General features: G+C 47.5%; 1 protein-coding gene across 2 annotated transcripts in view; it reads right to left on the reverse strand.

Moving 5' to 3' along the window:
* Window positions 1-2,062: 2,062 nt before the first annotated feature.
* PIP5KL1 (phosphatidylinositol-4-phosphate 5-kinase like 1) overlaps window positions 2,063-22,289 on the reverse strand; it is a 28,929-nt gene continuing 8,702 nt past the window's right edge. For both annotated transcript variants that reach the window (XM_060270225.1, XM_060270226.1), the window contains 8 exons: window positions 18,954-19,004; window positions 16,597-16,751; window positions 14,255-14,379; window positions 11,859-11,893; window positions 7,884-7,939; window positions 4,786-4,898; window positions 4,263-4,416; window positions 2,063-2,655 (listed from right to left, as the gene is read on the reverse strand). In XM_060270225.1, coding sequence (XP_060126208.1) covers window positions 2,073-2,655; window positions 4,263-4,416; window positions 4,786-4,898; window positions 7,884-7,939; window positions 11,859-11,893; window positions 14,255-14,379; window positions 16,597-16,751; window positions 18,954-19,004 — 1,272 coding nt within the window. In that variant the 3' untranslated portion in view covers window positions 2,063-2,072. The remainder of the gene's footprint in view (window positions 2,656-4,262; window positions 4,417-4,785; window positions 4,899-7,883; window positions 7,940-11,858; window positions 11,894-14,254; window positions 14,380-16,596; window positions 16,752-18,953; window positions 19,005-22,289) is intronic.

The raw sequence follows: 22,289 nt of genomic DNA on the forward strand, positions 1-22,289 counted from the left end.
GAGGTGAGACGACGGTGGGAACTCGTGGCGCAAGGCGGAGAGCAACCCAAGGCGAGCAAGCCTTAGAGTCCGAGGGGGCAAGGTGGGGGAATATCCATTAACATAACCCCAAAATAAAACATAGAAAAAGTCATTAGAACCATCGAAAGAGAGGGGAACCGGAAAAAAAGACTGACGCTGAGCGCGGAAGTGACCAGCTTATTAAGGAAAAAAGGACTCTCCCCATTAAATGAAATAGACGCCAGTGAAGTATTTCGCGGGGAAAAGAAGGGAAAATACAAAGGAAGCCCTTCTAATATTACAAAACTGTTAACACGGGATTTCTTACGAGGCAAACGTTAGTTTAAAAGGGAGAAAAAGAACAAGAGAGACTGCGGTGTGTTTTACATTAAAGACAGAGACTTTGTTAAAAGGAGAACTGAGCAGCTAAGAGCGCCGGTTCTAAGGAGCAAAAGCAACACTAATTAAGAGACTCTGAACGCCAACACAAAGCCAAAAAAAAAAAAGTAATTTTTTTAACATTTTCTAATGGTGGTGTGCCTTGTGATTTTTTTCATGAAACAAGTGTGCCTTTGCCCAAAAAAGGTCGAAAAACACTGTGTTAGATGTACCGTAGAGTCCAGGGGTCAGCAAACTTTTTTAGCCGTGGGCCGGTCCCACGAGGCTTTTAATGTTTAATAGATTATTTTATTTCATTTTTCTGTTGGCAGCCACCCAGCCAGATGGGTGGGGTATAAATAATAAAGTCCTGCCACTCACCACCTGGCCCAGGGCGGGGCCAAGGCCTATAAGAACTGCTGCTGCTGCTGCTGCTGCTGCTACCAGCCAGGAGGACTCCCCTGCTCAGCGCCTGAAGGCCCCAGTCCTACCACTCACCACCTGGCCTAGGGTGGGGCCTGATGGGCTTTATAAAGGACTGTTGCCGCCACCGCTGCTGCTGCTGGACAGAGAGGGCTCCATTTTGTTTTTTATTTAAATTCCTGTTATTTTTTTACCTATGTTATTTTAAACTGCATTAAGGATGTATTCTTAGTTTTAGATTTTGATTCGTCGAAATTGTTTTCCATTCGGTTGTGTATTTTTTGATATGGTTTATGTATTGTTTGTGACTTTTGTAACTGTGCTATTGCTGTATTGTTTTGATATTCGATTGGAAGCCGCCCAGAGTGGCTGGGGAGACTCAGCCAGATGGGCGGGGTACAAACTAAAAAATTATTATTATTATTATTATTATTTATAACTATGCTCAATAACTATGCTGGAGGAGACTCTTGAGAGTCCCATGGACTGCAAGAAGATCAAACCTATCCATTCTGAAGGAAATCAGCCCCAAGTGCTCACTGGAAGGACAGATCGTGAAGCTGAGGCTCCAATACTTTGGCCACCTCATGAGAAGAGAAGACTCTCTGGAAAAGACCCTGATGTTGGGAAAGATGGAGGGCACTAGGAGAAGGGGACGACAGAGGACGAGATGGCTGGACAGTGTTCTTGAAGCTACAAACATGAGTTTGACCAAACTGCGGGAGGCAGTGCAAGACAGGAGTGCCTGGCGTGCTCTGGTCCAGGGGGTCACGAAGAGTCGGACACGACTAAATGACTAAACAACAACAACATGCTCAATAACAAGCTGGGATGCAGAAAGACACACAAATACTTTTGTAGATTGCTGTATTGTCACCACCCTCATCTCCAGGATGCAGCAATGCTGTTTACAATGTCCAGGATTCAGGTCCAAATCCCAGCAGATGCCGTGTCTCCGCTTTTCAGGACACCAGTCTCTCCACCCCCACAAAAATACACACCACTCCTGCAGAAAAAAATCTGTTCCCTTCTGGCCTTGTGACATAACCCAGCTACCAGGACATAGCAGGTGCTGTCCTCGTCCCTGGGCATCAAAAAGTTTCCACAATAACTTCGACTTCCTGGAGCAGTCGCTTCAAAGCTTGTTCTTATGTACTTGTTGTTTTCTCTGCAAGGCATGTAGGGGACAAGGCTTTGGGGGACAGTCTGGGGATGTTTCCCTCACCCCCTCCTGCAACTGCTCCCCTCCCTCCCTCCCTCCCTCCCTGCCATCATGTGGTATGGTCTTGCACCCATTTGCAGAGCCTCCTGGCGTAATAGACAGGCCCAACCGTGGAAAAACTTTTGTCCCGGAACCGAAGGGTCTTCCAGAAATGCTCCATCTTCTTGCGGAAGTTGTAGACCGTGAACAAGTCGACGATACCTATGTAATAGCGATAGTCGGGCCCGTCAATCACGTGCAAGGCATTCCGCGTGTTGGGAAGGAGCCGCCTGTTCTGGGTCAGGTGGAAGAGGGACTCCGCCAGATTGCTGATGGAGGGCGAATGCCCGTCCTCCTCCGTTGTAACCGAAGACTGGGCAGTCGGGTCGAAGCTGACCCCATGGAGCACATAAGGAGCCAAGACTTCCCGCATGAAGGTCTCGCTTCCCCTAGAAGTCTCGGACTCCTTGTCTGAGTTGGTTCTCTTCTTCAGGTACAGCGCCAGCATGTTCTGGATGGTGTACCTGCTTTCGGGAGAGAGCTTGTAGAACTGGTCCACACTAGGAGAATAGGCAGGACTCGGAGACGTGTGAGACTCATACATGGCGTTCCCAAAGTTCTGGTTATGGTGATCACTGTCAGTGTCAATCGACCTGTCAGGGGGAACATAAGCGCATTTGAAGACCGCCCTGTGTAACGCCCGCCCTGTGGAACGCCCTCCCTTGCAGGCACATTCAATGCAACATCCGTATGTGTTCATCAGTATGCGGGTGATACCCAGCTCTACCTCTCTTTCAAATCAGAACCAGTGAAGGCGGTGAAGGTCCTGTGTGAGTGCCTGGAGGCGGTTGGAGGGTGGATGGCGGCTAACATATTGAGGTTGAATCCTGACAAGTCAGAAGTACTGTTTGTGGGGGACAGGAGGCAGGCAGGTGTGGAGGACTCCCTGGTCCTGAATGGGGTAACTGTGCCCCTGAAGTACCAGGTGCACAGCCTAGGAGTCATTCTGGACTCACAGCTGTCCATGGAGGCGCAGGTAAATTCTGTGTCCAGGGCAGCTGTCTATCAGCTCCATCTGGTACGCAGGCTGTGATCCTACTGCCCGTGGACTGTCTCGCCAGAGTGGTGCATGCTCTAGTTCAGGCATCCCCAAACTGCGGCCCTCCAGATGTTTTGGCCTACAACTCCCATGATCCCTAGCTAGCAAGTCCAGGGATGATGGGAATTGTAGTCCAAAACATCTGGAGGGCCGAAGTTTGGGGATGCCTGCTCTAGTTATCTCCCGCTTGGACTACTGCAATGCGCTCTACGTGGGGCTATTTCTGAAGGTGACCCGGAAACTACAACTAATCCAGAATGTGGCAGCTAGACTGGTGACTGGGAGCGACCACCGAGACCACATAACACCGGTCTTGAAAGAGCGACATTGGCTCCCAGTACGTTTCCAAGCACAGTTCAAAGTGTTGGTGCTGACCTTGAAAGCCCTAAATGGCCTCGGTCCAGTATACCCGAAGGAGCGTCTCCACCCCCATTGTTCTGCCCGGACACTGAGATCCAGCGCCAAGGGCCTTTTGGCGGTTCCCTCACTACGAGAAGCAAAGCTACAGGGAACCAGGCAGAGGGCCTTCTCGGTAGTGGCGCCCGCCCTGTGGAACGCCCTCCCATTGGAGGTCAAGGAGATAAACAACTACCTGACATTTAGAAAACACCTAAAGGCAGTCCTGTTTAGGGAAGTTTTTAATCTGTGATATTTTAATGTATTTTGGTATTTGCTGGAAGCCGCCCAGAGTGGTGGGGGAAACCCAGCCAGATGGGCGGGGTATAAATAATAAATAATAATAATATGGACCTTAAGGTCCTCCGTGGGACATACTGGGAGAGGCGGTCCCATGGGTACGAGGGCTTTCAAGGTCAATACCAGCAACTTAAATCTGACCCTGTACTCCACCGGGAGCCAAGGCAGGTGGAAAAGCACTGGATGAACATGCTCCCATGGCAGGGACCCCATGAGGAGCCTCGCTGCAGCATTCTGCACCCGCTGGAGTTTCTGGGTCCGTTTCAAGGGCAGCCCCGCGTGGAGCGAATTACAGTAATCAAGCCTGGAGGTGACCGTCTCATGGATCACTGTGGCCAGATCAGGGCGGGAAGGGGAAGGTATAAGGCTGAGTTGGCTAGTAGAGGGTAGGGAGAAAGGAAGACTGGTTTCCCCTATGACCGATACCACCCCACCACCAAGAACAACCCCACCGTAGGGCCTCACATGGCAATGATGTTGGCAAGTGCGTGGCTCAGGAGCCTCTCGTCCTCATGAAGGGGCTGCAAGCCCACCAGAAGGCTGTAGTCAATCACGCCCAAATCCTTCAGGAATTGTGTGTCCAGCTCCAACTGGGTCAACATCCAGGTGCGTTGCGGACCTACATGGATGAGAGATGGGCATATTCAACCAGGAGGCTACCAGTCAGGGGTGAAGAGCTTGCAAGATCTCCTGTAATGAGCAGAAAACTACAGTGGTGCCTCGCTAGACGAATTTAATTCGTTCCACGGGTCAATTCTTATAACGAAAAATTCGCCTAGCCCTCGAGGGGAAGGCGGCGGAAGGCAGCCCGGGGGCGGCGAGGGGACTCAGGGGAGAGCTCGCCAGCAGCGGGCGGAGCAGGGTTGGCGGGGCCTCCATAAGCGGCCTCGTCTTGGCAGCAGAAGTCCTGGTCACTTTTGCTTCTAGGGGGGGCAGCTGCCCCCTGCCCAACGCTTGCACGGTGGGGGGGCGGCGACGAGAGACCTACCAAGGCAGATGGTCTTATCGGCAAAGTTTAGATCCTTATAAACCACAATGATTTCGCTGCCCTTCGGGGTCGGATCTGTCCAGCGGCCCACATCACACCCTTTAATATCATACCTGCGAGGGAAAAGGAGGGCTGGTAAGTGCCAGAGAAGTGGTCTTCATATACTCACCTGTTGTCCAAGAAGGCCACCGACAACATCCCTGTGAGGTAGGTCAGACACAAGAGATGGGGACAATAAGAGGGCAAGAAATCCAACAAGTGAAAATCTATAGGTACCTGGGAATTTTATTCCAGAGCAATTTAGGGTGGGCAAACCATCGTACAAACGCCATAAAACAGGCAAATTGCACCTCATCAGCAGTTGCCCGTTTTTATTATCAGAAAGGTAATCAATTTATTCCTGCGGCCAACCAGATATTTCAAACAAAAGTGCTATCCCAGATATTCTGTGGAATCCCACTATGGGTCCAAGCATATAACAGTGACTTTAAAAAGATTCACTCCAGCTTTCTGAGACATATTCTTGGACACCCAACTGTTATCAAATATGAAACAATGTGTGCAGAAATAGGCATACACACAATGGAATATTGGGTTTGGACCACCTGAATAAAATACTGGTTACGCTGCCATTTTTGCTGCTCCCCATCAAATCTGCTCGCTGATTTGCTCAAGGACTCCTATAAATCAAGATGGTATCAGTACCTTGAAAAAAAGATTGAATCTATAGGCATCGAGTTGGAGCCCTTGTACAATTCAAGCGAGCAATACATTTCCCATAATATCCTAACTAGACTAAAGGATGTCGAGAGACAAAATATTGTGGCAGCTGTAGACAAAATTTGCTCCCCTATATTCTATGATTTAAATATCCTAGATAGCAGAGCCAATTACGTCACCAAGTTAATGATCCCAGCCCAACGTAGAGCTTTTATGTTGGCCCGTCTAAATGTTTTTCCCTCGGCATTTGTCAGGGGAAGATATCAAAACATTCCTAGAAACAAGAGATTCTGCAGATGTTCTATGAATGTCCCAGACACTGTAGAGCATATTCTCTTTCATTGTCCATTGTAGAATACACTCCGTCAACATATTGTCCCCTCTTTTGGATGGTCTGGAACCCCAGCAAGGTGAAAGTGTGGGATTCCGCCTATCTGACGTTGACCAAAGGGTAACGGTGGGGGTAGCTGAGTTTTTAGTAGCAGTCCTCCTAGCTCCGCTAGGCTGTGCTCCGCCTCCGCCTCTGCCCACCAGCCCCGCCGGCAGCGCCGCTCTCACCCACGGCCGTGCCGGCCCTGCTTCTAGGAGGGGCAGGTGCCCCTCCTGCACCGCGCTGGGTATGCCCATGAGTGGACAAGTTTATCTTGCCCACTGCTACACCTTCTCTCATTCCCTGGCAACACGCAACTTCGGGTGTGTGTGGGTGTGTGTATGCACCAGACATGTCCCAGGGTGTTTTGCATTTGGGCCCAGCTTTTGCTGAGGCCAGGTACCAGCATCTAAGCTGTAGCAATTCACACTTGCTAGAAACAAAAACGATAAATCCCTGCACACAGAAACCTAGCATGTCAGGGAGAGGGATAGGAAGCCTTGCTTCAAAGAGCCCAGTCAGTGGACAGGATTTGATAGGGGATAAGGTCTACCTCCACAGCACAATTCTGTGCGTGTTCCTCCAGAATTACCCCCCCCCCCTTTGTTCAATGCTTCCTTCCAGGGGCATAAGGAAGTCAAGCAGCAGGAGTGGAGGAAGGCCTCTATCGTCAACTCAGATAATAATAATAATAATAATAATAATAATAATAATAATAATAATAATAATAAAGCAGCCCTGTTTAGGGAGGACCTTAATGTTTAATAGATTATTTTATTTCATTTTTCTGTTGTAAGCCGCCCAGAGTGGCTGGGGAAGCCCAGCCAGATGGGAAGGGTATAAATAATAATAATAATAATAATAATAATAATAATAATAATAATAATAATAATTTATTATTTATACCCCCGCCCATCTGGTTGGCCTTCCCCTGCCACTCTGGGCAGCTTCCAACAAACATTAAAATACATTAAATATCACAGATTAAAAACTTCCCTAAACAAGGCTGCCTTTAGGTATTTTCTAAATGTCAGGTAGCTGTTTATCTCTCTGACCTCTGATGGGAGGGCGTTCCACAGGGCAGGTGCCACTATCGAGAAGGCCCTCTGCCTGGTTTCCTGTAGCTTTGCTTCTCGCAGTGAGGGAACCGCCAGAAGGCCCTCGGCGCTGGATCTCAGTGTCTGGGCTAAACGATGGGGGTGGAGACGCTCCTTCAGGTATATAGGACCGAGGCCATTTAGGGCTTTCAAGGTCAGCACCAACACTTTGAATTGTGCTCGGAAACGTACTGGGAGCCAATGTAGGTCTTTCTAGACCGGTGTTATCTGGTCCCGGCGGCCGCTCCCAGTCACCAGTCTGGCTGCCGCATTCTGGATTAATTGCAGTTTCCGGGTCACCTTCAAAGGTAGCCCCACGTAGAGCGCATTGCAGTAGTCCAAGCAGGAGATAACCAGAGCATGTACCACTCTGGTGAGACAGTCTGCAGGCAGGTAGGGTCTCAGCCTGCGCACCAGATGGAGCTGATAGACAGCTGCCCTGGACACAGAATTGACCTGCACCTCCATGGACAGCTGTGAGTCCAAAATGACTCCCAGGCTGCGCACCTGGTCCTTCAGGGGCACAGTGACCCCATTCAGGACCAGGGAGTCCTCCACACCTGCCCGCCTCCTGTCCCCCACAAACAGTCCTTCTGTCTTGTCAGGATTCAACCTCAATCTGTTAGCCGCCATCCATCCTCCAACCGCCTCCAGACACTCACACAGGACCTTCACCGCCTTCACTGGCTCTGATTTGAAAGAGAGGTAGAGCTGGGTATCATCCACATACTGATGAACACCCAGCCCAAACCTCCTGATAATCTCTCCCAGTGGCTTCATATAGATGTTAAAAAGCATGGGGGAAAGGTCGGAACCCTGAGGCACCCCACAAGTGAGAGCCCAGGTGTCTGAACACCCCCCCCCAGAGCTAAAAATGGTGCCATTCCTCTCAAACCATGCAAGGAACTCACCGCTCGACAATCTTATCATGAGGGTAGAAGATACTCTGCATTATGATGAAGTATCTCTAGAGGCAGAAGCAGAAAACAGCAGCATGTCAGTTCAGGGCTAAGACCGTTCAAGCATGCAGCGCTCATGGCAGTGTGCAATGCTCCCATAGGACGTTTCCAGGATGCTTAATGCTGAGACAGAAAGATGGGTGGAAAGCAAGGGCCTTCCTCAATGGGTGGGGAAGGGAAGGACCCCTAAGACCCACCTCTTTCCCTTGGCTTTTTGACACTTAAGATGTATACTTTTAGGACCCACTTTACTTCTGTAATTTCCACTTGTTGAAAACTAGCTTTGATGGTGTTTCCTGCTTGGCAGGGGGTTGGACTGGATGGCCCTTGTGGTCTCTTCCAACTCTATGATTCTACTACCGGTAGCTGACCCGGCCACACGTTGCTGTCAGCCATATGTCAATAATGCTTTGATGGTGTTTCCTGCTTGTTTCCTGCCCAGGTGCGAAATTTGAGGGATTGTGGCCTGGATCATTGTGTCAAAATGATCCGGACGATCGGTCAAGCGGTTATGGAGAAAAGTGGATCTTTTACATTTATATATATATAGATACAAACGTGTCCAGAGGAGGGCAACCAAAATGGTCAAAGGCTTGGAAACAATCCCTTATGAGGAACGGCTTAGGGCAGGCATCCCCAAACTGCGGCCCTCCAGATGTTTTGGCCTACAACTCCCATGATCCCTAGCTAGCAAGTCCAGTTGTCAGGGATGATGGGAATTGTAGTCCAGAACATCTGGAGGGCCGAATTTTGGGGATGCCTGGCTTAGGGAGCTGGGCATGTTTAGCCAGGAGAAGAGAAGGTTAAGGGTGATATGATAGCCATGTTCAAATATATCAAAGGATGTCATATAGAGGAGGGAGAAATGTTGTTTTCTGCTGCTCCAGAGAAGCGGACACAGAGCAATGGATTCCAACTACAAGAAAGAAGATTCCACCTCAACATTAGGAAGAACCTCCTGACAGTAAGAGCTGTTCGGCAGTGGAATTTGCTGCCAAGGAGTGTGGTGGAGTCTCCTTCTTTGGAGGTCTTTAAACAGAGGCTTGACAGGCATATGTCAAGAATGCTTTGATGGTTTTTCCTGCTTGGCAGGGGGTTGGACTGGATGGCCCTCGTGGTCTCTTCCAACTCTATGATTCTAGTTTTAATATTGTGTTTTAATCATATTAACCTGCCCTGGGATCTGAGGGTGAACAGTGGATAAACAGCAACAACTTCGGAATGCTACTAAGCATTGTTGTTATTTTTAATAAAGCACCTATAGTGTGGGGTGTGTGTGTTAAGCAATGGGTGGTGGGTCATATTCATCCCGCCTCCAAAAAATTGTGAATCCCCAAAGACTCCCCAAATTTGTCATTTCTAATATGAAAAATGAGTTTTTAATTTTTTTTCCTTTTGGTAATAAAATAATTATTGATCACCCCAACTGTGATGCCAAAGTCTTTTTTGTGCCCCACAAAGCTTTCAAAATTTGTCCATTATAAAAACCATTTCCCGCCCCTCTTTTTCAGGGTTTCCTGCTGTGATGCTGTGACGCAAACAAGGCCCCTAAAAATGTATTCAGTTTAAAAAAATGATGATGATGATTTTGTACAGCGCCTCAAAATCTCTGGACGGCATTTAAAAAAACCAAAAAAGCAAGACAGGCCCTGAAAAAGTGAGGTGGGGACAAGAAAACAAGCAAATGTAGGTGCCTGTTCTTCCCAAGTTAGATAATAAACATAATGGCTTGCAGCCATTGGAATTAATGGCCCTATGTAACCCACATAGTTGCCAAGTTATCCCTTTTTTACAGGGATTTTCCCTTATACTGAATAGGCTTCCTCGCGAGAAAAGCGAAAAGTTGGCAGCTATGGTAACCCACGCTTGCCAGTTTCGATGGGTCTACTCTGAGCAGGGCTGGCACTGGGTACAACCCCTCAAGCTTTTCAAAATAAAAATGAAGGTGCTAGGAGAGGAGGGGTGATTACATAGAATTTATAGATGTTTCTGTTGTGGCAATTATCTAACATTCCCTTTAACAGCAAACTCAAGTGTTTCGAATGCCAACAGGATTGTCTTCAAAACAGGGATTTTGAGGAACAAGAGGGAGGTATTTGTAGGTGTGCAAAAGCTGCAGTACAGACCCTCCAAGTGTCCTGATTTAGAGAAGCCACCCCAGTTTCTGATGTAATCCCAGAATGTCCTGCTTTTCCTTAAAGGTAAAGGGACCCCTAACAATTAGGTCCAGTCGTGTCTGACTCTGGGGTTGCGGCGCTCATCTTACATTACTGGCTGAGGGAGCCGGCATACAGCTTCCTGGTCATGTGGCCAGCATGACTAAGCCGCTTCTGGCGAACCAGAGCAGCGCACGGAAACGCCGTTTACCTTCCCGTCGGAGCAGTACCTATTTATCTACTTGCGCTTTGGCATGCTTTCGAACTGCTAGGTGGGGAGGAGCTGGGACTGAGCAACGGGAGCTCACCCCATGGCGGGGATTCGAACTACCGACCTTCTGATCGGCAAGCCCTAGGCTCTGTGGTTTAACCCACAGCGCCACCCGCGTCCCCTTGCTTTTGCTTAGGATGTTCCTATTTTTGTTGGTGGGTATGGGGTTATCAGACCCCTGAGCCTTCTGAAGGGAATTCTGTATAGGGAAGTTTTTTTAAAAAAAAATGTTTAATGTTTTATTATGTTGGGAGCTGTCCAGAGTGGCTGGGGCAACCCAATAAAATGTGTGGGGTATAAAAAGTAAAAATATCATTATAGAATGGGATGTCCCTATTTGTTGGATTTTTTGAATAGTCAAGTTACTTTAGAGCCGGTCTAATGTAAATACTGTCTGTTTAAGAGAAACAGGTGCCAGTGATTTCTGTTACTTGCTCACAGGCGTGGGCTCTGCTCCTTGTATATAAGGCTCTGCCAGAAAGCCTTCTGTATCTCTTAGATAGATCTCTTAGTAGATCACTCTCTCAGTTGAATGTATCTCTCAGTTAAATATGTGATTTAATTCTCAGTTTAAGAGATTCCAAGTTGAATCTTAGTAAGAGACTCTCAGTTTAAGAGATTCCTTAGTTGAATCTTAGTATGAGAGTTGTTTAGTTATAAAGCTAGTTTGCTGTTAATTCTTGGGTAGTTTAATGAGAGTTATGTGGGAGTTTGTGGGAGGTTTGGAATGGTTGGAATGTGGGTAGATAAAGTTGCTAAGAGAGAAAGCATTTATCTTTAGTTTAAAGTCTCTTTAGAGTCAGTTTGTTTTTCAGTTAAAGAAACCCAATCGTTTGTATTTTCATCTTTATACTTTTACAAGTGTGCAGCTAGTAAGGGGTTTCATATAAGGGAGATAATACCCTACGCTCTTGGTGGTGTTTTCTTAGCCAGGTCGACTTCTGACTGCGTATACTCTGTGTGAAGCGTACTTTAAAGCAGTGTTTCTCAACCAGTGTGCCTCCAGATGTTTTGGGACTACAACTCCCATCATTCCTGACCACTGGTCTTGCTAGCTAGGGATGATGGGAGTTGTAGTCCCAAAACATCTGGAGGCACACTGGTTGAGAAACACTGCTTTAAAGGGCCACTGGAAACTGGGATATATGATTTAGGTTAAGCAAGTTTCAATACCCAGTTTTCTCCAATATTATTCTTATTACCGGTATATATATATATATTTTCCAAAACTATTTTCTGGAAGTACTGGAGGGTATGGTAACAGGGTTAGCTGAAATCAAAAGGCCAACCATTTCTTCCCACCCCCAACAAAATGCCCTGGAGGGGTTAAGAGTCAACTGCCCTGTTTGAGCCCCCTAACTAGCTTATTGCACCCTGGAAGAGCGCAAGGCTGGAGCCCTGGCAGAAATATTCCAGCAAGGGAGCTTTGAAGCCCTGCAAAATCTCCTCGCAGGTACTGTGTATTAACAACTAATAGCGATAGCTCACATAAAACCTTACCTTCTTTTCCCGAGGGACGATAATACTGTGCACACCTGTTGGAAGGAAGGGGGAAACACACATCACAGCCAAAGGATTTGGCCTGATCGTAAGAAACGTATTACTGCTGCTGACTTTTAAGGCTTATTTTCATTCATGTGTAAGCTTATCAGATCTTTGTCCAGTCAGCGTGCCCCTCCCCCCGCAATAGGGTGGGTCATAAAAATTTCCCCCCCGAAAATGTTCCCTCCCTAGATCTTATCTCAGGTGTATGGTATTATCCACATGTTTGATCTTAAATAAATAAATATTGCAGAAAATAATAGTATGCAACTATTATTGCTCTACATAAAACCTAAAATTGATGTTTATCAGTTCACAATTTAACATACTGAGAATTAAAGGAGTCAAATTCCTATGTTTTTATCACTCGTAGCGAGGCAAAATTTCAATCTGTAGGAGCAGGGTCTAAATATTAACCGATTTGTCCCAAATTTTGAAATTTGACTATGTTTATACCATACGCCTGAGATAAGATCAAGGGAGGAAACATGTTTTTTAAAAAACCCTTTTTATGACCCACCCTACCCCGCAAGGAGAAAGGAGTCAAACGACACTGGGTTTGGGTTCAAGAGACAAGGCTTTATTTTGCTAACCCAGGAATTAGCAAAAGGTGTGTGCGTGTGATCTCTCACAAAATCACACAACCCCCCTTCAAGGGAGGGTTTAATTTCTTATACCCTTCGCAAGCGACCACCACCTGATTTCTCGGGAAACACACGATTTCTAGGAAATCGAAAGCTAAGTGGGAAATCGAAAATGAAGAAACATTTACAGGAATTTGTACCGTTCAACAAAGTAACAAAGACCAAAAGCATCATTTCATGTGCCCACCATTCTCCCCTTTCCCTCATCTGTTCTGGATACCTAACTGGTACTCCTTTATCTTGACCCTGGCATGCCTGCCTGTCTATTCTCTGTTTTCATGTATAAGTAACAATAACTATTAAAAATACTTATTGCTTAAATGTTAAAGCAGGATCCATTATATATATATATTCTTTAATAGCATAGACTGTTTGATACATTATAATCAACAAAGCTTTTTCTATGATCCTTTTACCTTCTGCACAACTAATAATTCTAGAAATGCCTGCTTCAATAAGTAATGAGATTGTGATGCTTCCGATACATGACTATATAGTAGCAAGCTTTTATATGCATAAAATGTACAGTGGTGCCTCGCTAGACGAAATTAATTCGTTCCACGGGTCAATTCGTGTAACGAATTTTTTGTCTAGCGAGTTGCGGTTTCCCATAGGAATGCATTGAAACTTAATCAATGCGTTCCTATGGGCTCCGGGGGACTGGCGGTGGGGAAGGCAGGCAGGCAGGCAGGCAGGCGCTTGCTCTCTTGCCTGCCTGCCTTCCCCACCGCCTGTCACACGAAGATCGGTGGGCGCTGCTTCCCGGGCTTGTCAACCCCGCAAGCAGCGCCCGCCGATCTTCGGCTCTGTCCCCCAAAGCGCTATGGCTCGGGGAAGCAGGCAGGGAGATGGCAACAGCCCACAGCTTCCTGGGCTGTTGCCGTCTCCCTGCCTGCTTCCCCAAGCCGAAGCGCCCAGGGGACAGAGCCGAACTGTGGCACTGTGGGAGCTTTTCACCGTTTGCCTTCCTTGAGCCAAGGGGGAGGCAGACGGCGAAAAGCTCCCACAGCGCCGCAATTCGGCTCAGAGACTGGCTTGGCGGCGGCAGGAAGAAGGGGAGGAACAATGCATTCCTCCTCTTCTCCCTGCCGCCGCTTGGCACACAGCAAGGAGAGATCCCGGAGTTTGGAGAAGTGCTTCTCCAAACTCCGGGATCTCTCCTTGCTGTCGGCGGTGGGGGGAAAGGAACGAATGGAGAGAAAGGGCAGCTTTCTCTTCCTTTGTTCCTCTCCCCACCCCTGCCCGACAGAGCCGGCATCTGACGGGGGTTCGGAAGCCCCGTGAAATGCAGGCTCTATCGGGCGGGGTGGCGGCGCTAGAGGAATACCCTGCAGATTTTCTGATCAGAGGTTTTTATGGCCACGCTTCGCAAGACGAAGCGGTGGCCATAGAAAACCTCTCCGTATAGCGAGGCAACCTCCAATCAGAAAATCCTTTCATTAAGCGAAATTTTCGTCTAGCAGGGCATTCATCTAGCGAGGCACCACTGTATACCCAAAAAAGGAAAAACATACTTAATAATATTGGACAGGAACTGAATCTGGCATTATCAATGAACTACCTATGCAACAATAATTGATCTGGACTGTAATTGTGTGTTCTTCTCAGCATCAAAGACCATTTTTGGGATGACCAGTGCAGCCTTCATTCACGCAACATTTTATCTCTCTCCCAGATCTGTTCTGGACATGTGCTACGAGCATGTCTTACCCAGGAATTTGACGAGGATGGAATGAGGGTTTCTCTCCATGTGCTCAAGATATTTGGGCAGGTTTGTGAGGAGGAATTGGATTTCTTGCTTACTTTGAGTCTTCAGGAAGTAGCGCTTATCGTTGCTGTTTAAGATGGGGAGGGAAGCAGGAATACACTTATTTGTTTCAATTTACATGCCACTTTCCCACGTAAGTATGCCCAAATCAGCTGACAACGGAACGAAACTGCAAATCAATACATTGTTACAACGAAGCTCAAATATGAAATAACTGCATTGAAGGGGTTTGGACTAGATCCATAGCTGCCAAGTCTCCCGTATTCCCCGGGAAACCCCCGGCTGTTCCAAGCCGAAAAAATGGATTCCCCCCCCCCAGTTTATTCTGGCGTGGTGGCCATTTTGGAACTGGGCAGAGCATGCTCATACGCGACTTTTGATGCTGTTCTGCCCAGTTCCAAAATGGCGGCAGCGCCACTTCCAGTCTGCTACTTCCGGTCCGATCCCTTATTTTTCAGGCAGGAACTTGGCAGGTATGACTAGATCAGGGTCTCCAAACTAAGGCCCGGGGGCCGGATGCGGCCCAATCACCTTGTAAATCTGGCCTGTTGACGGTCCGGGAATCAGCATGTTTTTACATGAGTAGAATGTGTGCTTTTATTTAAAATGCATCTCTGGGTTATTTGTGGAAGGCTCGCTGATTGTTGTGGGGTAAAAAGGTAAAGGTACCCCTGACCATTAGGTCCAGTCGTGACCGATTCTGGGGTTGCGGCGCTCATCTCGCGTTATTGGCCGAGAGAACCGGTGTACAGCTTCTGGGTCATGTGGCCAGCATGACAAAGCCACTTCTGGCGAACCAGAGCAGCGCACGGAAACGCCGTTTACCTCCCCTATTTACCTACTTGCCCTTTGATGTGCTTTCGAACTGCTAGATTGGCAAGAGCTGGGACCAAGCAACGGGAGCTCACCATGTCACGGGGATTCGAACCGCCGACCTTCTGATCGGCAAGCCCTAGGCTCTGTGGTTTAACCCACAGTGCCACCTGCTGCGATTGTGGTGGGGAGGGGCAACCAAAAGCCAGGGAAGCAGGGCGGGGGAGATATGATATACTGCAGCTCGTCATTGCAGGTCTCACTCATGTCTTTTCTTGCAGTGGACGATAGGGCGGGTCATTAAAAAAAAAATCGGAAACGTTTCCTCTCTTGATCTTATCTCAGGCGTATGGTAAAAACACAGTCAAATTTCAAATTTGGAACAAATCGGTTAATATTCAGGCCCTGCTCCTACAGATTGAAATTTGCCCCACTAGGAGTGATAAAAACATAGGAATTTGACTCCTTTAATTCTCAGTATGTTAAATTGTGAACTAATAGACATAAATTTTAGGTTTTATGTAGAGCAAGAATAGTTGCATACTATTATTTTCTGCAATATTTACAGTGTTTCTCCTAAAATAAGCCATACCCCGAAAATAAGCCATACCCCGAAAATAAGCCATAGTGTTAGGCAGTTTAACCAACAAAAACACACGGTGGCTTATTTTCAGGGGATGTCTTTTTTTATATATTAAGTATGGTACAGTTTAACCTACAAGGTTAAACTGTACCATACTTAATTTTTTTTAAAAAAGACATCCCCTGAAAATAAGCTACCGTGGTTTTTTTTTTAGGAAATTAAATATAAGACGGTGTCCTATTTTTGGAGAAACACGGTATTTATTTAAGAGAAAACATGTTGATAATTTACATGAAAAACCAATGGTTTTGAAAAAAATTATATGGAACAATTAAGCAAACGGTGTACTCAACAAGTAAACATAAACAATAAAACGCCACTCATATGATGTGTTGTGTCAAAACATCACATTAGATTTAATTACTTGGTAGAAATTGTACTAAATGCTTACATTTTGTGTAATTAATAAAATTATGCTATTGTACATGCACACCATCTTATATCATGCTAAAAATACCGGTATGCTTTTATGCATGACACTAAACGTCTATTTTGGTGCAAAGTCCTTCTTTGTCTCTTGTTTGGGGAATTTAGAGTGATTGTTCATTGTTGTTTTGATGGTAGCGTCACGTCTTTTCTCTCCAATAACACACCATATTTATCACTCGTAGTGAGGCCAAATTTCAATCTGTAAGAGCAGAGTCTAAATATTAAGCGATTTGTCCCAAATTTGAAATTTGACTATGTTGATACCATACGCCTGAGATAAGATCAAGGGAGGAAACATTTTCGCAGTATTTTTTTCGATATTATTATTATTATTATTATTATTATTATTATTATTATTATTATTATTACCCACCCTAGTGGACAAGGTAGTTCTCTGACCTGAGGAAGAAGTCAGCCGTGCTTTTGGAATTGCTGATGAACTGCAAGTACGAGCTGTCACAAGTCAGGGACCGTTGGTAATCGACATCCACCATGCCGAGAAATTTTCGGAAGCGGGTAAAAGCAGGAGCAGCGTATGTCCTCATCTCAAAGCCCTGCCGGGAAGCAGAACAGAGTTCAGTGCAGAGGCAGAGAAAGGAGCAACCAGAATGCTCAGGGGGCCAAAATGCTGCCTGTGGGAGTCTCATGTGGGGTGGAAGAGTAAAACAAAGACAGAGACAGGCTTGACCGGCAGAGCCTGTGGAGTAAGTGCGATCCCACCTTTACCTCTCAGATCATTCTTATTACAATCAGAACACGTCACAGATTTCAAACGCTCCAGTGACAATTCATTCAGCTTTCCCCAGCTCCTCCCAAAGGTTCCCAAATGGCAGGAAGGTGAGATACAGAGACATCTCATGAGAAGGTGAGATACAGAGAAATCTCATCAGAACTACAAAAGGATCTTGCATACTTGGTAAGAGGACGTAGGAACAGTAAAAATTCCTGAAAGGATTAGGCAGGGGGAACATCAGGAAACAGGTTTTACCCCCTTTAGGATCTACTTCAAAGGATGTTTACCAAAAGGGGGAGAAATGCAAAAATGCCTCTTATCACCAAATGTTTAGACAAATGGTTTGTGCCTGCTCAAACCCAAATGGTTGTGTTTGCCTGAAAGCATCTCAGGTTGAAACGTGATTTTTCAAGTACAGTGGTACCTCTACTTACGAATTTAATGCGTTCCGAACGCACATTCGTAAGTTGAAAAAATTTGTAAGTCGAATCCCCTAGGAATGCATTGGGAGAAAAAAATTGTAAGTCGAAACAACCCTATCTAAAAATTCGTAAGTAGAAAAAATCCTATCTAAACAGCATCCAAGATGGCGGACGGAGCTTCGTTCGTAAGTAAAAACATTTGTAAGTAGAGTTATTCGTAAGTAGAGGTACCACTGTATAGAGAAATGGAGACTTAAGCATCCTGTGGACTTTATATCGCAAATCATACATTCTATAGCCCAGGTGGAAAAAGTCTGACATAATGAAATATGAAATTCAAGTCATCCTCTTCAACCACACACATGATCCTAAATCTATGATTTCTTTCAATAAATCCCTGGGATGCTACTGCTACAGCTGCTCTTCTGATGGAGAGGGCATGGAATGCTTCAATTCAGTGTGAATTCTCTGCTTCACACACTTTTTCAAAGCAATATATATGAGAACTGAAACACAGCAGGCCTTCAAAATGTGTCCTCGTCCAAATTGTCCATTGCTATGTTTTTGTAATTAGTTTATTGTGGCCATTGGCCCACATCAAAAACAAAACAGAAAGCAAAAACAAACAATTTGTCATACATTAATCACAGAAAAAGAATTTGACATCCTTTGATATATTTGAACATGGCCATCATATCATATCATATCAATAGGAGTATAGCATCTAGATCAAGAGAAGTAATAGTACCACTGTATTCCTCTCTGGTCAGACCTCACCTGGAGTACTGTGTCCAGTTCCGGGCACCGCAGTTCAAGAAGGATACTGACAAGCTGGAACGTGTCCAGAAGAGGGCAACCAAAATGGTCAAAGGCCTGGAAACAATGCCTTATGAGGAACGGCTTAGGGAGCTGGGTATGTTTAGCCTGGAGAAGAGAAGGTGAAGGGGTGATATGATAGCCATGTTCAAATATATCAAAGGATGTCATATAGAGGAGGGAGAAAGATTGTTTTCTGCTGCTCCAGAGAAGCAGACATGGAGCAATGGATTCAAACTACAAGAAAGAAGATTCCTCCTAAACATTAGGAAGAACTTCCTTACAGTAAGAGCTGTTCCACAGTAGAATTTGCTGCCAAGAAGTGTGGTGGAGTCTCCTTCTTTGGAGGTATTTAAGCAGAGGCTTGACAGGCATATGTCAAGAATGTTTTGATGGTGTTTCCTGCTTGGCAGGGGGTTGGACTGGATGGCCCTTGTGGTCTCTTCCAACTCTAGGATTCTAGGATTCTATGATTACCCCTTAACCTTCTCTTCTCCAGGCTAAACATATGTTCCAGCTTGTCAGTATCCTTCTTGAACTGTGGTGCCCAGAACTGGACACAGTACTCCAGGTGAGGTCTGACCAGAGCAGAACACAGTGGTACTATTACTTCCCTTGATCTAGATGCTATACTCCTATTGATGCAGCCCATAATTGCATTGGCTTTTTGAGCTGCTGCATCACACTGTTGACTCAAGTTTGTGGTCTACCAGGACTCCTAGATAGACTTGTGGTTGGGAAGTTTCCTTTGGGGACCCCCACCCACAGGATACCAGGATGCCTACCTCGTGCATCTGCCTAAGCACTGCCTTAATCTGATCCTCCCTCCGGACGTCCTGCAGAAAGAAAGAGAGTCAGAACACGCCCCCTTTCTTTCCCCCTTCTCCCCCACTTTTTTCTCCCCCCTTTTCCCCTTATTGTGCTTAGAACTCCCAGCAAATTCCTCAGAATTTCCCAGCAAATTCCTCACGTGCTTGTCAACAATAAAATACATCTCTTTACATGCAAGAAAAACTTGAATCTCTCAGGCATTTCTCAAATGCTGAGGCTGCTGAACAGACTCTTGTAGCACAGGGTTGTTGTTTAGGGGGTATTGCATGTGGGGTTGTTGCTGTTAATTTTATGTGTCTCTATTTTGGATCTGCAGGGATGAGCCAGGGCGTTGGAGGGAGGAGGGGTGGGATAGGTCATGGATCGGGACACGTGGGGGGAAATCACAGGGATGACCAACAGCAACGCGTGGCCGGGCAAGCTAGTAAATCATAAGATTCAAAATTGTTGTTGTTTAGTCGTTTAGTCGTGTCTGACTCTTCGTGACCCCATGGCGTGCTATGGTTCATGGGGTCACAAAGAGTCGGACACGACTAAACGGCTAAACAGCAACAATTTTGGATCTTATTATTTACTAGCTGGCCCGGCCACACGTTGCTATTGGTCATCCCTGTGATTCCCCCCACCCTGTCCCGATCCATGACCTATCCCACCCCTCCTCCCTCCAACCCCCTGGCTCATCCCTGCGCACGCATCGTGAACATTTTTATATATTTAGATTAAAAAATTTAGAAAGAAGAACATGAGAAGCAGAAGTTATTATTGTTTAATTTTATTTTGGGGGTTGTCAGAAGGTGTAGTGCACCACAATGGTGTGGCAGGAGAGGGTGGTGGGAAGGTTCAAGGCCAAGTGTGTGCTCAGAGGAAACACCCATCATCCCTGGCCATTGACCATGCTTCCTGGGGTGATGGGGGTTGAAGTCCAAAAATATCTGGAGGGTCACAGGTTCTCCATGCCCAGTGACAGGGAACCTTTCTTCAGTTCAAGGGCCTCGTTGCTTTCTGAGCAACCTTCAAAGGGCCACATGCCAGTGGGTAGGTGGGTGGGGCTGGTGCAAGACTGGGCAAAGCAAAAATGTCAATATTGTACTACCGGTACCTCTGTACCGTGCAATGTTTGCTCACCATTGTTTGTGCAAAGAAGACATCTTACATGCAGGAGGCTAGTTTCTACCTCCACACTCACACACCCTTCCCCATAGTCCATCAAGGCAAGAAAGAACCATGATCCAGGATGCAGCAACACTCCATGAGTGTGCAAAGTAAAGGCAGCAAGGAGTGTGACTTGGGGAAGAGGGGTATGGCCTCGGGGTAGTCGCGAAAGCCAGGCAGATAAACCTGGGGGACACATTTAGGCCTCAGGCCTGAGGTTCCCCACCAATGGTATTTATGGGTTCACATAGCACTGTCTATGCATACCAAGAATGAGGAACCTGCCACTATTGAGCTCTTGTCTCGCCAGAGTGGTACATGCTCTGGTTATCTCCCGCTCAGGGCCGGCGCATCCTTTAAGGTGAACTAGGCAGCTGCCTAGGGCGCCAAGATGGAGGGGGCACTGGCCAGCCTGCCCGCCCGCTGCCCCCCAGGTGCTGCCTGGGGCCGCCACCACTGCACCTCTCAGCTGTTCAGCGGAGGCGGCCCCAGGCCTGCGCTCCCCTCACGCCTCCCAAGAGCTGCCTGAAGCCACTGAGTTCGGTGCCCCTTCCGTGCCCCTGATGGAGGGGTAGGCCCAGCCCGGGCCTAGGGATGGCCCTGGAGGTGCCCTCTCCACTCGCTCACTCGAGCCGCGCCTACCCCTCCAGCAGCTAGGCTCCAGAGGAAGCAGGGGAAGGCTGCGCCAGAAACAGGGAAGACCGCTAGCTGACAAGGTGAAGAGACTGCTTTTTACCCCTTCCCCTCACCAACAACCAAGGAACTCTCTTTTTATTTTTTATTCCACTCTTATTTTTTCTTTAAAAAGGTCAACAACTCTGGGAAATGGGGGGCGGGGGCGCCAGAAGGTGATCTCGCCTAGGGCGCAAAAAACCCTAGCACTGGCCCTGCTCCCACTTGGACTACTGCAGTGCGCTCTACGTGGGGCTACCTTTGAAGGTGACCCGGAAACTACAACTAATCCAAAATGTGACAGGTAGACTGGTGACTGGGAGTGCCCGCCGAGACCACATAACACCGGTCCTGAAAGACCTACATTGGCTCCCAGTACATTTCCGAGCACAATTCAAAGTGTTGCTGCTGACCTTGAAAGCCCTAAACAGCCCTGGCCCAGTATACCTGAAGGAGCGTCTCCACCCCCATCGTTCAGCCGAGGGCCTTCTGGTGGTTCACTCACTACAAGAAGTGAGGTTACAGGGAACCAGGCAGAGGGCCTTCTCGGTAGTGGCCCCTGCCCTGTGCAACGCCCTACCACCAGATGTCAAGGAAATAAACAACTACCTGACCTTTAGAAAACATCTGAAGGCAGCCCTGTTTAGGGAAGTTTTTAATGTTTGATGTTTTATTGTATTTTTAATATTTTGTTGGAAGCCACCTAGAGTGGCTGGGGGGGGGCATCCAGATGGGCAGGGTATTATTATAATTATAATTATTATTAACTCCCACCATCCTTGTAACTGTAACTCAATTGGCCAGGGCCGATGGACCTTGGGAATCCAACAACACCTGAGGGGCCACAGCTTCTCCATCCCTGATGTGGGCTTCTCTGCCCTCTCCTTCCTCCTCCCCATGGCATAGCGTGGGGTTGCCAGCACCTGGGTCGGGACAAGTGTTATCCCTGCCCCCGCCCCCTGTGGACTGGGCAGCTGGAGTGGAGGCGTGCATCTGAGGGGAGAGACTTTCTCCCTCTTGGGTGGGTGGCACCGCTGCCCTCCCCCTCCATCCCTCTCAGCCAGGCCAAGCAGTGTGTGGGTGGCAGTAGGAGAACTGAGAGCCGCCATCCTCACGCGCTCTGCTGTTGCCTGCCAACCATGGCCTCCCACTGCCAGCAAGGTCAACGCCAGGATCACTTAATGGAGGTGTCACCGCTCTGCACACGACAACCCCAACACAGCCTCTGCCCAGGGCCGGCGCGTCCATTTAGATGAACTAGGCAGTTGCCTAGGGCGCCAAAATGGAGGGGGTGCAGGCCAGTCTGCCCAGGGCCGTCCTAGCCAGGGCAGCACGGCCTGGAGGGAGCTGGCAGCACCACTCCGCCGCTTCGGCTGAGCAGGCACAGCCCAGAGGAGCGCGAGTTAGGGGTTCCGCCTGCCGCACCGCGCCCTCCCTCCAGCTCCCCATCGCGCCCTCCGGCAAGG

The sequence above is a fragment of the Zootoca vivipara genome, chromosome Z, assembly GCF_963506605.1.
Source record: "Zootoca vivipara chromosome Z, rZooViv1.1, whole genome shotgun sequence".
Classification (NCBI taxonomy): domain Eukaryota; kingdom Metazoa; phylum Chordata; class Lepidosauria; order Squamata; family Lacertidae; genus Zootoca; species Zootoca vivipara.